Source organism: Sebastes umbrosus, chromosome 15 (genome assembly GCF_015220745.1).
Source record: "Sebastes umbrosus isolate fSebUmb1 chromosome 15, fSebUmb1.pri, whole genome shotgun sequence".
NCBI classification, from domain to species: domain Eukaryota; kingdom Metazoa; phylum Chordata; class Actinopteri; order Perciformes; family Sebastidae; genus Sebastes; species Sebastes umbrosus.
The window spans coordinates 24288448-24311831 of record NC_051283.1 but is presented as its reverse complement, the minus strand read 5'-3'; the positions used below and the strand labels follow the sequence as shown (position 1 = coordinate 24311831).

The following is a 23384-nucleotide window of genomic DNA, read 5'->3' as shown; positions in this document are numbered from 1 at the left end:
AAATCTGAGACTGTCTCACACATATGGATCCACACACACACACACACACACACACACAGACACACACAGTAACATGCACAGCGAGGCGTCCCGAGGGCCATCTGGAAGTGCAGAGCGAGGCACAGCTGGTCTCCAGCGAACATCCACGGAGTCCGGACCCCCTCATCTGCGAGATCACACAGCCAATCACCGACTTGAAGTGTGTATGCGTGCGTGTGCAAGTGTGAAGATCCTGGCTGCCCATGAAAAAACAAATCCCCCTGCCCAAATATTCCTGGATACGTGTCTGGAATAGGTGTCGCCTAGTTTGAAACCGACCTCACTTCCATCCTCTGGAGAGCTGTGTGAGTCGGGGACTACCGCGCAGACACTAAATGTAGCTGAAAAATTGCCTCCATCTGTTGGCAGTGGAAAAAATCCGAGAGGACAAATTGAAAAGATTGCAAGGATAAAGCCGTCATAGTGAATTAGTATCGCGGCAGGAAGACTTCTTGTTATCGGGGTATTTGTAAAATATTCAGGCTTACACGTGTGAGAGGGGCGGAGGTGGTGGTGGGGGAGGGCGAGGGGGGTGTAGCTGGAGGGAAAGAACAGCCTGCTGAACTTGAACTGATTCAGAAGTTCTTGTGAGCGAACCAGAGTGTGAGCCTGCATGTATATGAGCTCTATCTCTGTGTGTGGACATGTTGTGTTTTTTTTGTGTAGGCTTTAATGTGGTTCACACCCTCCACCTGCAGCTATACTTACTGCCCCGGCTCTCATTTGAATAGTAATATGGATCCGGTGCAGCTATGCAAACTAGCGTGACATCTCAGGAATTCCTTTTACTTTTGAATTCAAGCTGCAACACTGAGTCAACGGGATTTTCCAGGCAAAATCCGACAAGTATGGTTCATTTATTAGCGGCAACGTGAGGAGACTTAATGTATATACAGTGGTAGCTGTGAAAGGCAAGCTGCAGGTCACCAGCATAGAGACGACCTGTATCAAGTTCACAATGTAACAGAGCTTTTGATTCTTAGTTTTGAAGCCGAAGGGGGGAGTTTATGTGTCTGAAAATGTATCGGAGGTTGTTATTTGACTTTAGTCAAAGAGTATAGAAGCAAAGAGGCGAAACTCCGGTGCCTTTTGGATGACGCTGCGTAAGTGCTGCCGCCATTTTGGACTGAAAACGCAAGGAGTTTTGTCCTAAAAGTTGTAAAATTAACTAACAGCTGAATCCAGAGTTATTTTCCTCGACCTAATGAACATGCATCAGACCCACGGGACTGTACCGCCCTACACGCTCATATGACATATCTGGTTCTGCAGCCTCCTGCTAGATGTATGCGGCTGTAATAATGGATATATTGGCTGTAATTCATCACTTTTATTATCTTATAATACACCCATGGGCTGTATGCTGTAAAGTAGGGCTGTCCCGAATGCCATTTTTTGGGCTTCGAAGCTTCGGTGGGAAATATTCTAAGGTCTTCGCGGCGCAGCCCTGTGCAGTGCGGTGCTGCAAGGTGACATGTTCTTCAGTCTGTTGGTCTCCTTCTTCACAGTTTCAGTCCCCGGTGTTGCACTACTTTCTTAATTTTGTTTTTAAGCTACATTTTAGTCTTGTTTTTTTGTCAACAATATTGCATGTTTGATTTCATCACCGTTTAGTGTTTAATGACGTCGGAGCTGTCACGTCTTAGTTATGGAAAAAAAGGTCGTTGATAAACATATCTCATCATAGTTTTCATTAACGAAATGAACACTGTTTTGAGGGTTGTTATTTGAATGTAGTTCGCTCTCTCCCTGTGTAAATACAGTGCAAAGAGAGCTAGAAAGAGACATTTATTACAGACAGATATTACCATGGACCTATCAGTCAGCGATTCCCCTCAAGAAATTGTTCTTGACGGGGCAGAAAGACCTGTCATATTAAGCCCTTGTTCAGATCCTATACACGGATATATCCGTGTTCTGCTGGAATCCAGTTAAGGCGGACCTCCGAGTTCATACCCCGATATCAGAAACACCTCTCAGATGCGTCTCTAGCGAACACTTGTGTTTGGCTTTCACTTCGCTGCTCATTATGCAAATAAGCACATATGCCACTTCTGTCTCTGAAAGCTCGCGATCAGAGTCAAAACATCACAGACTGTCATCAACACTTAATTACGCTCCATCCGCAGGGATCAATATACTTATTTTTGACACTCAAACAACCTCTTTGAGGTTTGCAATTGTTGCTGCTAATTGTTTCACACTTTCATTGATGAAATGTGCAGAAACTCATACTTCCACTTATGCAGACTAGAGGACCAATGTTGGGATGCGGCCATGCAGTCAGATCCCGGTGCGTCCTCGGTTTGTTTTGTTTGCTGCCACACCTGTGGCAACAGCTGTCCACCTGTAATGCACTCTCATCTGGCTAATATCGTTAACGGGGTGCATTACAATCTGGATGTGTTTGCTTTATTAATTTATTGTTGGATGGTGTCAGACTGCTCTCAGCTTGTCTGTTCATTAGAACTTGGCTTGTTTTTAGAGTGTCTTTCATATTTTCCTTATTGGTGATTATGTTGTCGGGCTGTTTGTCCGTCTGTCCGTCCGTACTACATACGTCCGACCAATTCTCATGAACATGATATCTCAGGAATGCCTGGAGGGAATATCTTCAAATTTGGCACAAACGTCCACTTGGACTCGAGGATGAACTGATTACAATTTGGTGGTTAAAGGTCAAGGTCACTGTGACCTCACAAAACACATTTTTTGCCATAACTCAAGAATTAATTTGCATATTTCTGACAATTTCACGCAAATGTGTAACAGGATAAAATGATGAAGTGATGATATTTTGAACCGACATGGATGTAAACTGGTCGGCGGAGTAGTTAAGTACAATTTTGTGTCTGTTAATCCTGGTCTAGTAATGCATTTTTGGCTGGACCGTTGGCCGAGTGTTTCTAAGAGTTTCCTCATTGGCCGTTGCTCTTTCAGAACCAAAAGGCGGGGAACAGTCTTTTATGCGAATGAGCCCGTCCAGCGCGACATGTCCGGTTCATGGAACTTGGACCAAGCTGTCAAACTGGGAGATCTAGTTCTAAAATGAAACTAGATTAATTTATTTCTCGCTTAAAATGTTTTCAGAAGTAGATTTTGGTGGATTGTTTTGACGGAATAACAGAAAGTTTATGAGCAGCCCGCCATGATAGTGTACCTCACCTCTTGAATGGAGTGGAGCAGCGCATCCCTTAGATCCCCTGGATTTAACATTATAGTCATGACCTCTGACTATTTGTGTAACAATTTAGTAACAAATTCACACACTGACCGAGCACGGTCCAGCCATATACTCGGTTTTGACTTGACGGTTTTGTCTTGTTTTGTGTTATGTGTCTTATGTTATTTGTCTAACCCTGTGTTGTTGTGGTCTTTCTAAGCCCGTATAGAACACTCTTGAAAACCAGATTTTTAATCTCATAAAGCTTTGCCAGTCAAATAAAGGTTAGAAAAATGCCAGAAGTCTCGACCCACAAATTCACTAGAAGCACCGCTCTAGGCCAGCTGTACAGTCATGTTAAAATATACTGTACCATATGTGGACACTTTCATCCAATGCACATTACAGCTCCAGAAGTATTTTTGTCCTCGGTGGGCTCGTAACTGCCGTGCTGCCTTTTCTGCTGCCACACATTTTTACATATAACTCCTTAAATGTGGCCAGCACCACCAGTCAAACCAGCCGCCGTGACATCGTTTTTTCCACTCAGCTGTGTTTTATATGTTGAACTACCCACTGAGCTTCACGGGGCTACAACGGGGCAAACTCTCTAACAGTCCTGTGAGTGCAATCAGACTGTCCCCGCGTGGTGGACAGACCCGAGGGCCGTCACGGGTTTGACCGCAGAATGCCTGTTTGTTTGGCGAGGCGGACCTCTGGGTCACTCCATGCTAGAATGCTAATTGGAACTAGCATAAGCTGGCTAATGAGCGCTAATTAGGCTAATGAATTAGTTGCAGAGTGTACAGCAGGCAGCGGAAAGAAGAAGGAAAATGGGACAAAATGGACAGGCACACATCTGGATGCACACTATACAGATGTTTGCACATACTTTTCCACATAGCCGCCGCCGCCGGGGGGGGAATAAGTAGAGAGGGCGAAAGTTAGGGGACATGAGCACACAAGCGTTCCAGTCACACGCTGCTGATTCCTCTCTAAAGCTCATATCTGTCGCTGTACGCATGTGCACACACATCGTATCATCCTCAAACACACACACAGAAGCATATGTGGATACAACCCCCCCCCAACCCACGCACACTCGCCCTCACCAAACACACTCTATCTCAGTTAGTCAGGAGCCAAAGATGTCCCCCTTTCTTTTTACTCACAAGCTCGCTTAGCCTGCACATCTGTCGCACTCTCATGGGAAGACACGCAACAATATGCTTCAACTTAGACACTTGTGTTTATGGGGAGGACGCCGACGTTCCTGTTTAATGACTGCTGGAATCTGTCCTTAAGTCTGTTTGGGAGTTATTTACTAGACAAATGAGCACATCTGTGGCGTGACATCCATAATGATAAATCATTTTTATCATCTTTCATGTACAACAGCTACATCTTCACTTTCATCCATGTGTGCAGAAGGACACGGTGAGAGGAAATTAGAGCTTTCTTTTATCATAAATTAATAATTTGATGAGTCAAAGTCTTTACTAGAGGTTTTTTTTTCTTTCTGTAACAAAACCTCCTGAGCACACACACACTACAATGCAGTACAAAAAAAACACTTCCCTGGATTTAGTTCCAGACCTCCAGACACCCGTTGGTCCACACACTCTTGCAGACACGTACCAAAACCCACTTTGGAAGACAAAGAAATTAGTGAGAGGGTGGCAGGGGGAGACAGGAGAGAGGTCCAGGAGGCTAATGTAACAACAGTCTCAATAAGCAGTAAATTGGATCTCCTTTTCCCGGCTCCCTGGAAGACACTCAGGCTGGTTGCGGTTTTGTGTTTTCATCACCCTGAAGCTTCATGTTCAGGCGCCTGCTGGGTGCCCACATGGCACCAGAAAGTCCAGGTGGCAGCCCACCAAGTGCACACCTTTGGGAATCTGGGCTGCCGTACAAAGTACATGTAGTACTATAGGCTACTGAAGACAATGTGAGGGACTTTACTTCATTTTGTGCTACTTTACACTTCTACTTCACCACATTTCACAGAGAAATATTGCGCTTTTTAGTCAAAACAGTGTTTGTCTGCTCTAACGTGAGCTGCAAATACTAGCATGCTAACTAGTCTGTACTGTAATACTATAGCATTACTTCCAAGGCCAAGGATATCATTAGCTAACTACATTTATATATGGGGTTACAGGTGTTCAAGACAACTATTTGGGAGCCATGACTTTACTATATCACAGTTCAGACAGATCAGAGTAATATTTATTTCCCCTCTTTATTTTTTAATTTTAAGTTTACACTCTAGCAACCCCAACGAAACTAACCTTAGACAGCATTACATTTCCCAAACTTATCGTTTAGGCCTCACCCTCCATTTCCAAACATGTTATAGCTTTTTTATGGGTAAGTATCCAAATACACTAATATAATAAAGGGTGTCTAGCTATCCTGCAATGCTCCTTATTTAGGAGGCTTCCCAACACTGTTGCCAAATATTTGTGTGAAATTGTCAGAAATAGTTGTCGCAAAAATCAGTTCATCCTTGAGTGCAAGTGGACGTTTGTGCCAAATTTGAAGATGTGACGTTAAACAGCGTGACGTTAAACAGCGTGACGTTAAACAGCGTGACGTTAAACAGCGTGACGTTAAGCAACATTATGTAAAAAGCATAAAGTCCCCGTTTACTTTTGGTTTTACGCAGGACACAAACAGTCTCCTGCATAAAAGTCCTGTGTTTGTTTGACCCATCCACCATTGTACTACGTCACTTTCTCTGCCCGAATGCAAAAACGTCCACATTCACATCCCATATTTTCGAATAATAATCCACTAATTCCCAGTTTAATTCTCGAGATTTTTTTTTTTTTTTTTTCCCAGATTTTTGAATAGTATTTTTGCTTTGAATGAACATCCCTACCTCTTACATGGTTGTTTGTTTTCGAACGAGTCAGCAGTAGACATTAAAGAGTGAGCTATAGATGAAAGTTTTGTTTGTTGAGATGACAAGAATCAAAGATTGTTGGCTAGAAATGAGAGGCCGAGGCTTTTATCTTCTTCTTTGTGGAATAAAAAAACAATGTTTCTGAAATTCCGACGAATAGTGAATGATATATATGCTTCTGTTATCATCGTAAACTAAGGGGGAAGGGTCAATTCAGTCGTTTTTCATTATGGTATCACCACTGATCCATACTGAGCCATGAGGGAGCAGTGTGGACAGCATTAGCTAGTTAGTGTGTTTATTAAAAACTACAGTTTCCATCCCTCTCCTCTTTACCCCCTCGTCTGTGTGGATGAAGCGCCGATCCCATGCAATTAAGTTGCTGCAAGTGAAGGCCCTTAATGGCAGGTTGCCACAGCAACCGTGTAGGACGTTGCCATCGGGGGCTGGCGGAGAAGTGTTTCTTTACCGCTTCACAGTTGTCGACATGCTGACACGTGCACTCGGACGCACCCTCGCGCGCATACAAAACACCGGGGATGCACCCGCAGAGGTCATCCCCCGCGCTTTATTACACCGAGCCTCGTTTTCTGCCCGCTTCATATTTTCTGCACGCCGACTTTGTTTTCTGCTGTTTAAGCCGGTCCTTCCAGTAGGCCGTCGCTTCACCTTTGTCACAGACTCGCTCTGTTTCTTTCTCACCGAACACACACGTGCACACACTCATATATACAATGGAAAGGCGCGCACACACAGACAGAAGAAAAATATAAATACACACACAATCACAGCCTGCGGGCTCGCAGCTCAGCTGTGGTTTCCCTCCGCCAGCTCAAGGTCACAAGGACAAAACGGAGGAAGAGCTGCTGTGAGACAGAACAGAAAAGGGAGGAGAGGAAGAGGTAGAGAAGAGGAATAAAAGATAGCAAAAGCAAGCTGTCGGCGGGAGGTTTGAGGGAAGGAAGAGGTGTGAGGAAGGGAGGTGAAGGTGGGTTTACGCGGCAGGGGCATCCCTCCTCCTGCGACCTCTTCGCCTCATTCAAATCTCTAAACCACTTATGCTCCCTTGTTATAAGATACTCATCTCTTTAAAACAGCAGTAGGGAAGTTGGAGCAAATATGATTTAAAAAAAGTTATTCTTATAAAACGGTCGCTATATCCTGACAGTAGTGCATGAGGCAGGTAATCCCAAAAAAAAAAAAAATCATGTGTCCTCCGCTGCTCCTAATGGCATCTGCAAGATTTCAATAGACCAGAGGAAAACAGCCAATCAGAGCTGAGCTGGAGCCTTGACGTCTCTGAGCAGCTGTCAATCACTCGCAAACTCCGATCAAACGGTCAAACTAGGCAGCGCTGATCAAATATAAATCAATATTCTGTTACTGTAATGCCTATTTCTCACCTCAAATGTCTTCAGAATCATCTTGTAGTGTACTGTTTAGCTGTAAAATTAGAAAGTTTAGACATTACAGTAACAGAATATTGATTCATATTTGATCAGCGCTGCCTAGTTTGACCGTTTGATTGGAGTTGGCGAGTGATTGACAGCTGCCTCCGTTGAATGAGCAGCCAATAGGAACGCTCTCTCTCTCTGAAATGAGCTGTGATTGGCCAAAGTCTCCCGTCATGGACTAGATTTTTTTAAAGCCTGATAACAGGAGGTGCAGAAGTTTCTCTAAGAACACTTGAATTACAATTTGTGAAAGGTTATTATGGATTTTTTTGCCCAATGATGCCAAGAAATATTCTGCCTGCCCCCGCTTTAAGGCTCAATCCGAGTCATGGTGAGGTTAAGATGCACACAGCAGGTGAATCATGTGGGAGGGTTGTACTGGCGCTTTTTCAGGAAGACACCTCGCCAAAATTTGCATCCTGTGAACCAGCGATTTGCTCGAGAGACTTGAGATAAATGTTCCTGTATTGGTTATAAAATGAACCGAGAAGTTGTTCTTCCAATGGCAGATCAGGTCAAATAGAAACAGAAAAGATATGCATTAAGGCGACAGAAGATGTGACACACACAGAAGCGCTGTAATTATAAAACGCTTTACAGGGCTGTTGCATGTTAAATCCACACATTGATATTCACTGCCATCAGATGTCGGCCTGTTTTGTGGGCTGTTACACACACACACACACACACACACATGCCCGAACAGACACCGGCCAGGCAGACAGCTGGTGTGGAAATATGGGCTAAGATAGCTTCTTCGTCTCCATCGACAGGTGACGGAACGTCAATGTGAGGGCGTGCAGCTGTCGCTTGTTCGCGCCGCGTGTGTGTTTATGCGAGCCCGCCTGTGTGTGTTTATGCGCGTGTGCTAACCGTGTTATGTGCCGCGCAGAACGTTATGCATGTAGGTGTGAATGAGGGTGGGATTTTATCGCAGGCTGTCATGTTCCCTCCCGCACTTCATTAGAGTTTGGCTAAAGAAGAGACGAGGCTGCATCTCGCCGGCAAAACATCAGCAATCACAATCACCACCAAGTGTGTGTGTGTGTGTTTAGACGTAGTGCTTGGCTTCCAGCTTTGCCCCGTCAGCTCGGTCCATATTCACAGACACACACACACACAGAAGGCAGCATCAGCAATCAGTGTCACACGCCTGTAGAAGCTACAGTACATCCACGGCATCGTCAATACAACAGAATGTGTGTGTGTGTGTGTTTCCTGTAACCTTCACCTTGTTATAGACTATGGCTAAATGAGAAATGATTTTCTGCCTCACGAGTCTCTTAACCCCCAACCTGAAACACCCTTATGGCTCATTATTTCCATTTTCTTTCATTTTGTTTTTCAAACAAAAATCATTGGTGTCATTTTTTTATGGCTGTTTATTTTAAAAGTTAAGATTTAAGAAATAGGGCTGCAACTAAAGATTATTTTCTTGATTAATCGTTTAGTTGTTTGGTCTATAAAATGTCAGAAAATGGTGAAAAATGTCAATCAGTGTTTCCCAAAGCCCAAGATGACGTCCTCAAAATGTCACAACTCAAAGATATTCAGTTTACTGTCATAGAGGAGTAAAGAAACTAGAACATATTCACATTTAAGGAGCTGGAATCAGAGAATTTTGACTTTTCTTTTTTCTTAAAAAATCACTCAAACAGATTGATTATTGAAATAGTTGGTGATTAATTCAATAGTTTAATCATCAATAATTTAGTCTAATCGATTCAATGTTGCAGCTCTATTAAGAAATGAATAATACAAAAATGTAAATTGATTTTTAGAAAAAAGCATTGGCAGCACAGATGCTTAAATGTAGTTTAAGTGTTTGTTTTTTTACCCTAATGCATAATTTATAGGGCTGTCAATCGATCAAAATATTAAATCGCGATTAATCGCAGTCATCACATTTGTTATCTGTTCAAAATGTACCTTAAAGGGAGATTTTTCAAGTATTTAATATTATCAACATGGGAGTGGGCAAAAATGCTGCTTTATGCAAATATATGTATATATTTATTACTGGAAATCAATTAACAACACAAAACAATGACACATATTGTCCAGAAACCCTCACAGGTACTGCATTTAGCATAAAAAAATATGCTCAAATCATAACATGGCAGACTGAAGCCCAACAGGCAACAACAGCTGTTGTTAAAAAAAGTATATAAATAGATTTTTATTGGCAGTATAGACGCTTAAATGTTTGTTTTTGTATTTGTTTGTTTTTTTACCTTGGTGCATAATTACCATCTTAGTTATGCTTCTTCCTGAGTTTTCTCCCTTTTCTTCTTTAGTAAAACACATTTTCTGAGCTCATTGTTGCAAGAAGATATAGTTTACTCGAAGTTGTTGTGATCTGTGTCTCCTCGCAGCAGGAAACTTTTGTCTGCACGGTGACATAAAAACAACTTAAACATATCTACTCCCTTTTTTAGAAAATCATTTATTAATGAAAATGTGTAAAAAAAAAAATTAGAGAATAATTTGACTTAACAACACGGCAACCCCGCGACGCCTGGCTCTGCGCTGTCGGCTGGCATGTTAGCGTTTAGGTGGCTTTTATTATTAACTCTGTGTCTGTATGACAGAGATAGAGAGAAGTAATCCACGCAGGGAGACATTGCTGTGTCCACATTTGGAGAAAGCGAGACGGAGAAGGAATAAAGACGGAAAGAGGACAGGAGAAGCAAATAAATTGAGAGAAACCGTGAGATCGTGGCGTTCGGTTACTTGGTGAAGGGTCAGCGGAGGAGAAAGTAAATACTATATTAAAGACATGCGTGGCACCATCGCTTGTGTTCAGCAGTACATGCAAAAACTGTCAAAACACATAGAAAAGCAGCATGCATGCAAACACACACACTGATGCACAGATACACACCGTCTCCCCATTTCTGTCTTTCCCTGTTACACACACACACACACACACACACACACACACACACACACACAGAGAGAGAGAGCCAGCTGTGTGGTGGAAGCAGGTGTCACTCTCAGCTCATTACCCCTGGCAGGGTTGATCACCCTGTTTGGAGAGCAATAAGACACACCTCACTGGAGAGATAGAGGGAAGGAGGGGAGGGGAGAGGGAGAGAGGGAGCGTCAGCATCCTGCTTTAAGAGATAGAGGGATTGAGGAAGGTAGCGAGTAAAGAAGAGGGGGAGTGCAGAGGAGCGTATGGTTTGTGAGATAGGAAGAGGTGGGAGGAGAAGAAAGAACGAGGGAGATGCGATGGAGTTTATGGATGGAGAGGCTGTTAGGTGTAAAAGAAACAGAAGTGAAATGGGAGATTTATGACATTTCTGACAATTTGGATCCTGTTCTGTTAGTTTTGGCCATCGCTTCTATCGGTGATAATAACATTGTGCTCACAAAGTTAATTGCAGAGACTTGGGAATGCGGCCACATCATTAAAAAAGAAGTCAGACTGACATTGCAGGAAATGAGACAGGTTGCAAACAAACGCCAGCTTACCCAAACATATTTGGAGGAGAAAAACCAAGGTGAAGGGTAGAATTATTCTGCAAACTGTTCATTGTAAACATCCATCAGTTTATACAGAGGAAATGTCCAGATCAAAGTTGACCCAGCAGACTGGCTGTATAGTGATGGATTATCACAGACATTTTGGGTGTACTTGCTTTCAGTTTTTACCTTCAAATAAAGCAGTTTAGATCAGTGTTTCACTAACTTTTTTCTCTGGGGACTGCACCTTTTTTAAAAATGACAAACCATCACGACCCAATTCACAACTGGTCTTATATCTATAAACCATGAGAAGAGCAAATCTGTGCGTAAATGAACGTTCCTGACCATTTTTACAGCCATTTCTGCATCACCTCATATTAACTTGAATAGGTTAACCAGTCATTTCAAAGAGATATACAGTAAATTTGGTAAATCCCAACTGGTTTTATGCATATTATTGAAAACATATACATGTTTAATACTTAAAGAGGAACTATTATGCTTATTTATCAGGTGCATACGTGCCTTTGGCGTGGACTTTGGGCTTTGTGACTTTGCGGACCTTTTACATGCACAAAAAAAATATAGCATACTAAAGGAATAAGAATAAATGAGACCCAATAAATGCATTTAACTAAGGCAGAGCTAACTCTTGTTTTTTTCCTCTCATCAGTAAAACAACAGAATGTACGCTAGCCTTTCATATTAGATTCAATGTTATAAGTGCTGGCTACAATTATCAGAACAATACGAACATGCAAGCTCCCTCATGTGGCTCAAAGGTGTACTGCAGATATCAATCTTGAATAAAAGACTATGGAAGGCGACCGTAATAAAATGTCCTGCGATCCCCGATCCCGTCTCTGAGAATCACTATAGAAGTTTCGATATTCTGACCAAGCTGTGGGCTTCTTTATAACCTGTCTCATTGTCGGGCAGGTCGTGTTTCTTGCTTCCTTGTATCGCCCAAGGTTGTGCTTGTAATAAACCGGAATTGTCCTTTTGAGTCATGACCAACAGACACAGTGGAGTTTCACAGCAGCCAAAGCTAAAACCACAGGAATGGGTGGTTTTGGAATTTGCTGAAATCTTTCATCAGGATTTGTGTGTGTTCCTGATTTGCCTGTTTAGGTTTATGTCATAAAAATCTGTGAAAAGCTTCCTGTGAATGTGTGTATATCCATGTGCATATTATAACAATGACCGTATATATATATACAGACGTAGCTCACAAGCCGTGTTTAGCATGCAATTTTCTTCAACTGTGATATACTGTCCAATTATATAGCTCATTACAGCAAGTAGCAATGATGCATGCACTGTATGTATTCCTCTAATTACACACATTCTTCTAAGTGTCTTGCTATAAATAACACGTTCTTGCCTATGTCAGTGAACTCATCACGTGTGTGTGTGTGTTGTGTCTCTGCAGGTACGACTACAAGGAGATGCTCCACAACTCCACCTTCTGCTTGGTGCCCCGCGGCAGACGCCTGGGCTCCTTTCGCTTCCTCGAGGCGCTGCAGGTAAACAAGCAACACACACACACACACACACACACACACACATACTGTAAACACACATCCCATTATGAGAAAGCTCTGCACATGCGGTAAATTCATGCCTTACAGCAATATTACCAGGGAGAAAAGGATTCCCCTCCCACACTCCGAACCTCCCACTTAGCATTTGTTTTAATGGTGCTACTCTTAGCATTAAAGGATCCCTAAATCATTACCACCTTAATTCTCAGACTAATGGTGTAATTAATATAAACAAACAAAGCCTTCACTGAGAAGATTAACTGCTTCCTCCTGCCTCTAAACTGTATTTTATATTGTAACACGTGAATGAATTTAGCAGATGAACTGTTAAGTTGTCGCCTGACTTTGTGAAAATAAAAAAAAAAAACAGTGCTTACAGGGCTTCTGGAAAAAATGTAAATCTGTGTTGTATTGGTAGTTTAACAATCATATCGATCAAGTGTCAGATGAGCAGTTTCAATTGTACAACAATTTCTATGTAGTTCTCACCCCCATGACTGAATGATCCTGGTCTCTTCTGAAAGGCAGATCTTTGGAGTTTACTATTAAAGGGGGTAGGATTTGGCGACATCTAGTGGTGTGCTCCTCCGCTCACTCCTCCCTTTCCAAGAGACTGTGGTAATGTCGGCTGGTGGCGGTTTTGCACTCTGTGGCTCACGTGAGCGCAGTGTCACAAGCGTGTCGGAAAAACTACGGTGGCCTGCAGATAACGTAAAAACGCGAAAGGCTCTCTCTAGAGTCAGTGTTTGGTTTGTCGTTCTGGTCTACTGTAGAAACATGGTGGACTCCGTGAAGAGAACCAGCTCCCTATGTAGATATCAAGGGCTCATTCTAAGCTAACAAAAACACAACTCTTAGTTTCAGGTGATTATACACTAATGAAAACATAGCAAAAATAGAATATAATATTCATAACTAATAGACCAGGTAGAGACAGGACTGGACAAAAGCCCCTTTGTGGGCTCCCAGATGACTTGTGCAAACGCCGGACATGCACATGAGGTGCTTATTACTGTGGGATCGCTGTCGCACTCTTTTTAATGGACTGAGAAATTACCCGGAGTCGGATACAAGCACAGCAGTTTTAACAACTTTTGACCTACCTTGCATTGCATAAATAGGTTTCACGATCCCCAGATGAATTTATTAGTAGTTTAGCTTTTGAAATCAAGCTAAAATCACATATCTGCTATCATAAAATCCTGCGTTTAGGTGGGATAGGTGTGAAAAGCACCCTTTAGTTATAGTTACAGTGAAACAAGTTTACACCCACATAGAAGGTAAAATTGCTCATGTTTTTCTTCTTTTGACTGGTTCTGTTTTGTATGCACTCCAGTTTCAAAAATGTCGCAGTGATGTAGGAATATTAAAATGGTTTACAAAGATAGAATCTGGAGTTTTTTGCTCTTCCAAGTGTAATAGTTTGTGAAGGTTAAGTGTACATAAAGTTAAAATTGCCACACATGATGTACCGCAACACCTCACCATACCATATGACCATAATAACCAGTGAGGTAAAGTTGTCCAATCTAAAGTCATTTCCTACTGGATCTGCATTTACCTCCACTTCACTCAAACCTCTTGAAATCTACACACTTCACATCTCTCTCTTTTTTCCCTCCCCTGTTCATCCATTTCTATAACTGCACTGCACTCTTCCGCATTACTACTGCACTGTCCTTTACCTCTCCTTACCGTCCACAGAGTGCACCCACATAAGTGCGCTTATCTCACTATCAGCTGCCGCACACACACACACTCACACACACCAGCACACTTCACTCAGGAGGGAAATATGCCCTCTCCTCTCCTTCCTCCATTTGTCTGACTCACTCCATCCATCGACTCGCGCCGTCTACAGGAAGACGGAGGGAGAGTATTTACAGGCTTTGGTCTTTGCATGAGAAAGCAATTGCTAATAGAGGTCAACTCTGTGTGTACGTGTGTGTGCGTGTGTGTGCCTGGAGGTTGTTTATGTGGCTGTATATATATCTGTATGCATGGGATTGTGTTGTGAGTGTGTGTGTGTGTGTGTGTGTGTGTGAATGTGAATGTGTGTGTTGTGGAGAAGACAGCAGCAGAGCCCGAGGGCCAGCTCTGGTTGAGTTGACACCTTTATGACCTGGGAGTGACAGGGCCGTCATTACATCAAACTCCCACCACGAACGAACACACACACACACACACACACACACACACACACACACCAGCTGTTCCCTCTACCTCTCCTCTCATCCCTCCATCCCTCTGCCACTCCTTTGCCAAAGGTCACATTCAGCTTCACTGCCTCCCCTCTTTTCATCTTTTTTTCCACATCTATTTATCCACTTTCTTCTGCCTTTTGATCTCTTTTAATTCCCCTTTCTCCTCTCTTTATCATTCCTCCTGCTCGCCTCCTTTGTGTAATTAACTTTCCAGTACCTGAAGTTACCGTTATATTATTGATGCGTTAACAGGTGCAGCTGTAAAAAAAAAGAAAAGGCCTTACACTGAGTGAGTGTGCTCACTTAAAGAAGACCTATTAGAGGCCATACACGCGTCTTTTTTGCTCGCTCAAGTCCATATAGACGTGCAGCAGGTGCGCTCAAACGCAAGAGCATGCACCTATTTTTTGGGCCAGGACGGCTCTGCCGGAGATAAAAAATACTTTTTCCACATTTTTGGAACACTGCAGCGCATGTCATGTGACGAGGAACAACCAATCACAGCCGGCAGATATCTTTTCTTTATAATATATAGAGGAGAGTGTAATCATTTTAATGCAGGGCTACTCAAACCTTTACCATCTGTCCCACAGACTATTTTACTCGCATCCCCCTTTCTGTCCGAGGACGTCACAACATCCAGTTGAAAGGCCAAATTGACACAGAGAAATAGAGTGTAAAGTTACTGTGATGGATTTACGGTGCTCGAAATGCATTTATCTTTGTTTTGATTTGTTTAGTTTAGTCAGTGAGGCTTCCTGCTAAATTACCGCATCATCATCATCATCGTCATCGCAGCACGCAGGTTTTGGTTGCTTAGTAACGGCAGGCGTGACAGGAGCGCAACCCTCCCAAGCACATTGGAAAGAAAAAAAAGCGTCACAGCTGGCGTTTTCCATGTGTTTTTAGACGTGGCATGTGTACGGCCCCTTTAAATAAACACAAAGAGAATCAGAAACAGAACTATTAAGCACGTCATTAAGAAATTATTTTTGTTTCTGGTTTCGCACAGCAGCGTAACAGCGGAGTTAATACATGTTTCCTGGTTTATATAAATCCAGACTAGACTCTCTGTGGAATCTGTTGTCCAACAAATGGATTTTTTTTTCATATCCATATCAGTCGTCGTAATATTGAATTCCTCACTATCTGTGACTATATGCTGCCTGCCTGCTTATCTAGATTGTATGTTCAAGCTTATTTCCGTTTATCTGATTGCTAAGCTGCGTTGTGTTCAGCTCATGTTTGATCTGTAGCAATGATCCAAGCAATATGTATGTATGTTTTACATTTGAGCCCATATTTGTACACCAAGGCTGCACTGTTTTGTTTTTTTAAAGGAACAGTGTGTAACATTTCAGGGGATCTATTAGCAGAAATGGAATATAATATTCATAACTATGTTTTCATTAGTGTATAATCACCTGAAACTAAGAACCGTTGTGTTTTCGTTAGAATGAGTCCTTCATATCTACATAGGGAGCGGATCCTCTTCACGGAGTCCGCCATGTTTCTACAGAACGGACAAACCAAACATTGGCTTACGTTACCTGAAGTTACGTTACCCGAAGGCCACCGTAGTTCTCCGACACGCTTATGAAACTGCGGTAATGTGAGTGCAAAACTGTGGTACCGCCAGCCGCGGTCTGACTTCTGTTGCTCCTAAAGTAGTGTTATTATGGTACGGATGGCCTCTGAGTGAGGCTAACAGCCTTACCGCAGTTTTGCACTCTGTGGCTCACGTTACCGCAAGGGAGGAGTGAGTGGAGGGATTCTCATGTGGTTGCAATCTGCAACCGCAACGCTAGATGCCACCAAATCCTTCACACTGTACCTTTAAATTAAAGCTGCACAAATATTTTTTTTTTATCTGAACAATGGGTCAAATGACTGTGTGATGTGATAGGGCTGGAAGTGATGAACCCAATGAGAATTATCAACAGACGCAGCAGTTCCCCTCAGCTCTTTAGCATCTTTAAGCTTATTGTTTGGGTTTTAGGACCTGCAGCTTTAATGTTTTGGTTCACTCCCACTGCTTTCATCAATAGTTTCCAACATCAAGCAGCTGTTTTCAGGGTAAAAGCCACTGAAAAATCCCCGACCAGCACCAAACAGCAGGCAGACAAAGTTTGCGACTAGCTGGTGAACAAAGTGGAGCATTTGTCAGGATACATCCCAAAAAAGTTCTGCAATAAGTGCTTCTCATATAATTAGGATTAATAATTTGTGATTAAATCTGTAGTACGGCTATTTTAGGCAGCTGCTTTTCCCTCTCAGTTGTTAAAGTTTGGCCCTTTTTGATAAGATTCCTGCTCTGAAACAGCAGCTGAAGCAGTCTGCAGCTGATAAAGTTGGCATCTATAAAGACAATAATGGGCCTTCTGCTGCGTGCATCATTGTTGTGTGACTTCCCTTCTTGGCTGCTCCAAGCCTCACTAGTGATTTTATGTATGATGTTATGTCCACATTACACCAGAGAAGCTTGAAAATCAAATTTTTGCCATATGGGCAATTTAGACATGAACACAAAGGGTCACAGACAAACTGATCAATTATAATACAGCCTTTATATGAAAAGAGCCGCTTTGTAGCAGCTTTAATAATCCAGATCAATATGTTGCATGATTTAGTTGTAGCTCTGATTGTGTTTGTAAAGGATCATGTCCAAGCTTCCCTCTCTGTCTGTGTGTGTGTGTGTGCATCAGGCTGCATGTGTGCCGGTGATGCTGAGTAACGGTTGGGAGCTGCCTTTCTCCGAAATCATCGACTGGAACACAGCCGCGGTGATCGGCGACGAGAGGCTCCTGCTGCAGGTAACAGCCCGAAGACGGCAACTCACACGAAACCGCACACTCTGTGTATCACCTGAAAACTAAAACAGCAGCACATCTGCTGAAAACAAAACCCTTTTTTCTGACTGTCGATATCTTATACACAGACAGTTATACACAGTTCTATTCCCCAAATGCAGTTTTGTTTTGTTTTCTAGTGAAGTGGTTGACAACTAAACAAAATGCAAGCAGCATACCAAGTCCTTGACTGCTTGAAATGCCACTCAAAGCCTCACATTGTTATATGAGAGGGCAAATAAATAGAACGAGCAAATGGATTTGGCTGGAATTGCTTGAACTTCATGGGGGAAAAGTAATTATATGCCCATTAAATCTTAATTTGAATGAAAGTGTGTAATAATATTGTTTGACATTGAGTTTTATAACTCTGTGCAGCACCAAAGTGCCTGAGCCATCCTGGGTATATCTGTGGGTTTATGTTAGTTAGAGTATCACAATATTACGCTTTGTGGTACTGTATTGATTCTCAAAATCACTATCGATTTTTAGTTTAATTATGCAAAGATTAACTGTATGCGCCCTCTCAAAATAGTGCTATAATGTTGGATGTTACAGGGACTGTTATAAATGCAAATGCAGATCCCACTGTTCTGATTTCAGATCATTTTTCAGACATTTTTTACTCAGTTTTTATGCATATGGTGGTGTGTTCTTTATACTATGACAGTTTTCCTATTATTAGATTTAAAAATCGCAATATATCGCCTTGCTTACAGTATCGCAATACACTGAATCGTAACCCTTGTATCATGATACGTTTCATATTACAGTACATACAGTATATCAATGTATGTTTTTTCACTTAATGTGGGATACCCGTATTGAACATTCAAAGTATTTACTCTGTCTTGAAACCAGGGAAAATGTTTGGAATATACTGCATATTTATGTACGTATATTTACTTCTTCAATAAAAATGTTCCCAGTTAGCAGGATGTGGCAGTATTTACTAAAGAGTGGATAAAACGTGTTTATTTGCCATTATCCCCTCCTTTACTATGACAAATAAACTCACATAGGGATTAAACTACACAGCCCTTCAAATGAAAGTACAAAAGCATTCACCAAAGGCTGCTGCAGCATTTTAGCTTTTCTTCCCTAATACTCTTTGATGACTGATAGTTGCTGTTGCTGTTAGTTTTTTCCTTGTGTTGTGCGCCTCTTTCCCTTAAATGTATGTCTGCAAATGCTCATTTTTTTCCCCCTGGGATTGTACATTTTCAAAATAGCATGTTTTAACTCCTATACTAGGAAATTTGGTAGACTTTGCAGACAAGATTGCTGCCAGAGTTTTAGACTTTAAAGGAAAAGTTTGACATTTAGGGAAAATACAGTTACATGAGAAGATTGACACCACTCTCATATCTGTCCATTAAAGTCCCAGTGAAATGGAAGTTGGAGCGTCTTTAGCTTCTGTTCTGTGAGAGTTCCCCAGTGAAACTGAATATTTGAGCGGTGTACAGTTACGAGAGGGATTTAAATCAAATCCTTAGGGCTTAGGATGTAGCGCGATACTTGCAGATAGTTGCAGATTGATGGATGGATGGATGGATGTCATGATTTTATTGGTTGAAACTGGTTGGTACTAGCTTACGTAAGCACACGCCATATTGTGTTTTACAGGAAGAAAAGAGGGTTGGACTTTGATATAAAAATACAAAGAAATAGATTTTTTGTAATTTATTTTGCTTAAATTGTTAAATAGATGCACAGTATGACGAGTGAAGGGTTAAAAGCTTAGCTTAGTTTAGCTTAGAAAAGACTGAAAACAGCTAGCCTGGCTCACACATGAAGCTCAAGCGGCGAGCCAATGCCGATTTGCCTCTGATCTGGGGCTTTGAGCTAGGGTTGTGTAGTGTGAACGAGGCATAAGACAGCAACAATTAGGCCTTAAATGGAAACACGCCTTTAATATTACATTGTTAGGCCTATCTTTTTAAAAGGACTTGGTCTCGGCCATGAAAACTACAGCACTTCAGTAACTTCAGTAACACCGCTGTAAGCAAGATGGTCAGCATTCAGAGAACTGACTTGCAGTTTATTTATTAAAACTTGTGACTCAACTTTGATTTTCCCTCAAGGACTTCGGACCTGTCTCGAGAAGTGATTTGAGAACACTTGAGACTTGGACTTGACCTAAATGACTTAAAAATAGTTTTGTCCACTACTCCAGAAAACCTGCAATATCTGCTTCAGCCTTCAGTTCACAAGACTTCCACTCCTTAATGTGTTTATCTGTCGATGAATGTATCTCTGGGACCAATTTTAATCTTCCTGTCACTACAGTTCAGGTCCCAGATCTGTGCTGAGTGAAGACTGACTGCTGTTTTGTCGTTTTGCAGATCCCGACCACGGTGCGCTCCATCCACCAGGATAAGATCCTGTCCCTCAGACAGCAGACTCAGTTCCTCTGGGAGGCCTACTTCTCCTCGGTGGAAAAGATAGTGCTGACCACGCTGGAGGTGAGCGTTCACGACACACTCTCTGCCTTCCTCTCTCCTACTCCTCCATCATCAATCTTTCTCTCAGAGGGCTGCGGTGTCACAGCAGACTCTCTGCAATCTTTGCTGTATTCTCAGGTCTCTCTCTCTCTCTCTGGTCTCTTTGGTTCAAGGCTAGAAGCAAAATAGAAGGGTGGACAGTGTCGTTTACAGAGAGCAAAAAAAGGACTTTTCAGCACATGTTCACAGAGAATTTGTCACAAGCTGCAGTCAGAGGTTTACAATGTGAATAAGAACAGAGATAAAAACCGTACCCTGTGGCGCCCCTGTGTTGGTGGGGATGGTGTTCGACACCGTGCCACGGAGCCTCACATACTGAGATCTACATGCGAGGTAATCCAAGACCCATGGAACTATTTAGGTTAAAATTAAGAAGCTTGTTGGCTAAAATATGAGGCTGTATTTTATTAAAAGCACTAGAGAAGTCAAAAAACATTATTCTGACAGATGCACCAGATAACTCCAGATGGATCTGGATCCTAGTAGGCACAAACCAGCCTACTGAGATGCACCAGGAATACCCTTTCAAAGCATTTCATAATATGTGAAGTGAGAGCAATAGGCCTGAGATCTTTTAGTGCCCTAGCATTAGGCTTTCTGGGCACAGGCACAAAGCTTAATGTCTTCCACATAGCAGGACTCTTGGACTGGAACATTTTAGTTTTAAAAGATGATTATAATAGTTTTTTCTCCCACCGTGAAAACTGGTCACTGTTGGAATCCATCCAATCCATGCCGACCACCGCTGCTGTTCTTGGTGAAGGACAAAACTACAAAAAGTGTTTGATACAGGTGGATTATTTTCAGTTCAGAAGCCTCCCTCATTCCTCTGACCTCGTTTTGTCATCCACTTTTGTTAACTATCCAGTTTAGAAAAAATGTGACTGGAAAAAAACGATCCATCCAATCCCAAATGTTACAAATGTCTTCTTCTTCCCGCTTCCCCTGTCACCCAAGTATTTCATTTAATTCCCTCTCTCACGGTGTCGCTAAAGCCCCGGAGCGAGATTCCCTTCAAGGCTGCGATCTTACTTACAGTAGAACCTCCCAAATCTTACATCTGAATTTGACTTTTTTTTTAACACAAGCACCCACGCGCTCGGCACGCAATGTGCCGTGGCTTCAGTATCTAGAGTCTGTCAGATTTTATAGCTAGCCCTACATGTCTGCTCTGTTTGTTATCTAACCCCCCCGTCTCACCGTGCGCTATCACACACACAGAGTCAGAAACACATCTCCATATGTCAAGGTGCGTCAGCCCAGATTCACGCGGCACCACCCAGGCATAACCTTGCTGACACGCTGTCACTCCGCGCTAAAGAGCAAGGTGACACGGCGAAAGAGCTTGTGACTCAGTGTGTGTTTGTGTGTGGCGGGCTAAACGCTTAATCCTGACTGACTGTCCTGTAAAAAAAAAAAAAAAAACGGGGAGAGGAGAGTGGTGGGAGAAAGGGTGAAGAGGAGAAGGGGTGACATATGTAAATGGTGTTGCCGTGGCAGCCCCCGAGATAACGAGCGACATGGTTTATTCATCCTGTCGAGCCTGCAACCCTCCCTCCTTCCTCCTTCCTCCTTCCTCCTCCTCCTCGCTGCAGATCTGTGATGATACACACACGTTCAGAAACATGCACACACTCCGATATCTTGACAGATTGAATCTCCTCGTGCACATTCACAGAGCTTTTTATTGACTTCCCACATCCACTCCAAACTGTGTGTGTGTGTGTGTGTGTGTGTGTGTGTGTGTGTGGAGATGGCAAGCAAGCGGGAAACACAAGTCCAACCTATCATGCGGTGTTTCCTGTCAGGAAGCGACCGCGTTTCGACCAATCACAAGGTCAATATAGCCGGGCCCGTGCTGCTGGTACACCTATTAAACCCACCTATTAAAGGCGAGCTCGCAGTGTGCTCGCGGAGAAGCAGGATTTATCTATCATGCTCTAATTGGTTGATTGTGGCTTTTCGGAGGTGAGATTGAGTCGTCCATCATGTCCCGACTGAGGGCCGCCGACGGGGGAGGAGCCGCAGCCAAGCGAGCAAAATTGCCCCTCATAAGGTGTAAGGGGCTCGGGGTTTTTTAAGGTGGTGGGCTGTGTTTTTATAGAGAAGTTAACGGATTTCGAGTTAATCTGTTCGGCTGAGGCAAATGGTTATCGACTGCCCTCAGGGACAAAGAAAAAAAAAAAACTCACCCGGTGCTGTTTTTTTTTTTTTTCCTCTTTACTCCCTGTGATGAATTTTTATGTTGTTTCGTCAATATTATTACAGTAAGCCCCCTCCGGCTATCTTATTAACTTTTTTTTACATTTTGAAAAGCTATCAGCTGCTCAGCCGTCACCCACATGACTCTCTGCACGTACATCCGTCCTTTTTGAGTTCGCCGTCACCTCCCAATTCAATAAAACACGGCCTCGCAAACCTGTGTCTGTTTTACTGCAGCAATTTAGCATGGCTCAAGGGCACGGGAGCAATATCTCTTTCCTCTGCTTGCCTGATCAGTGGAGGCCAACAGCGAGCCGCAGCTGGCGGGGGAAATAGTGGCTGTGGTCGCGTCTGTCCGTTTGACAGAGCAGTCAGGATCAGGGCTAACTGGTGCTTAAATACAGCTGATGACTTCGTCTGGACCGCAGAGGGCCAGCCCTCACAACGCAAACGTCTGTCACTGAGTGATTGATGAAGTTACACGATTGGTCGGCCGAATGTTGGAGTTTCCTCATTGGACGTTGCTCTTTCAAAATGAAGAGGTGGGAACAGTCCTTTGTTTACGTTTTCAGGGGCGCGTGTCAGAGGTTCCACTCACCGGCGTGAGTGCTCCTCTATCGGCGCATTTCCACCAGATCCGGTGACGGAGGGCGTCTCAACGCTTTTGATTCATTTCCTATGGAAAGCAGGAGAAGCAGTCGCCCAATGCATGGTGGGAGTGTTGCGGCGAGGTTGAGAGGGTCTGTATTTGAATGAACCCGTTCAGCAAATAACAGAAAGTTTACAAGCAGGCCGCCACGTTGTTTCCTGTTTGAAACGGCAAACAGAAAACCAGGGACCAATCAGGTGCATTCAACGATAGAGTACGTCACTGATTGAACAGCCAGTTGAGTGCAGCAGCGCGTCATCTAGTGTCCTCGCCGGACCTGGTGGACATGTACCGCTGGATTTCACCTTGACATGACCGCTGACTGTTTGTGTAACGATTTAGCCACAAATTCACAGACTGACCGTACACGGTCCAGCCATGCACTCGGTTTTGACCG

General features: G+C 43.0%; 1 protein-coding gene across 1 annotated transcript in view; it reads left to right on the top strand.

The window, feature by feature from the left end:
• Nucleotides 1–23384, top strand: part of ext1b (exostosin glycosyltransferase 1b) — a 145940-nt gene that overhangs the window by 92269 nt on the left and 30287 nt on the right. Inside the window, exons 2-4 of the mRNA XM_037795405.1 lie at nt 12468–12561; nt 17489–17596; nt 19978–20097. Of these exons, the coding sequence (XP_037651333.1) occupies nt 12468–12561; nt 17489–17596; nt 19978–20097 (322 nt within the window). The remainder of the gene's footprint in view (nt 1–12467; nt 12562–17488; nt 17597–19977; nt 20098–23384) is intronic.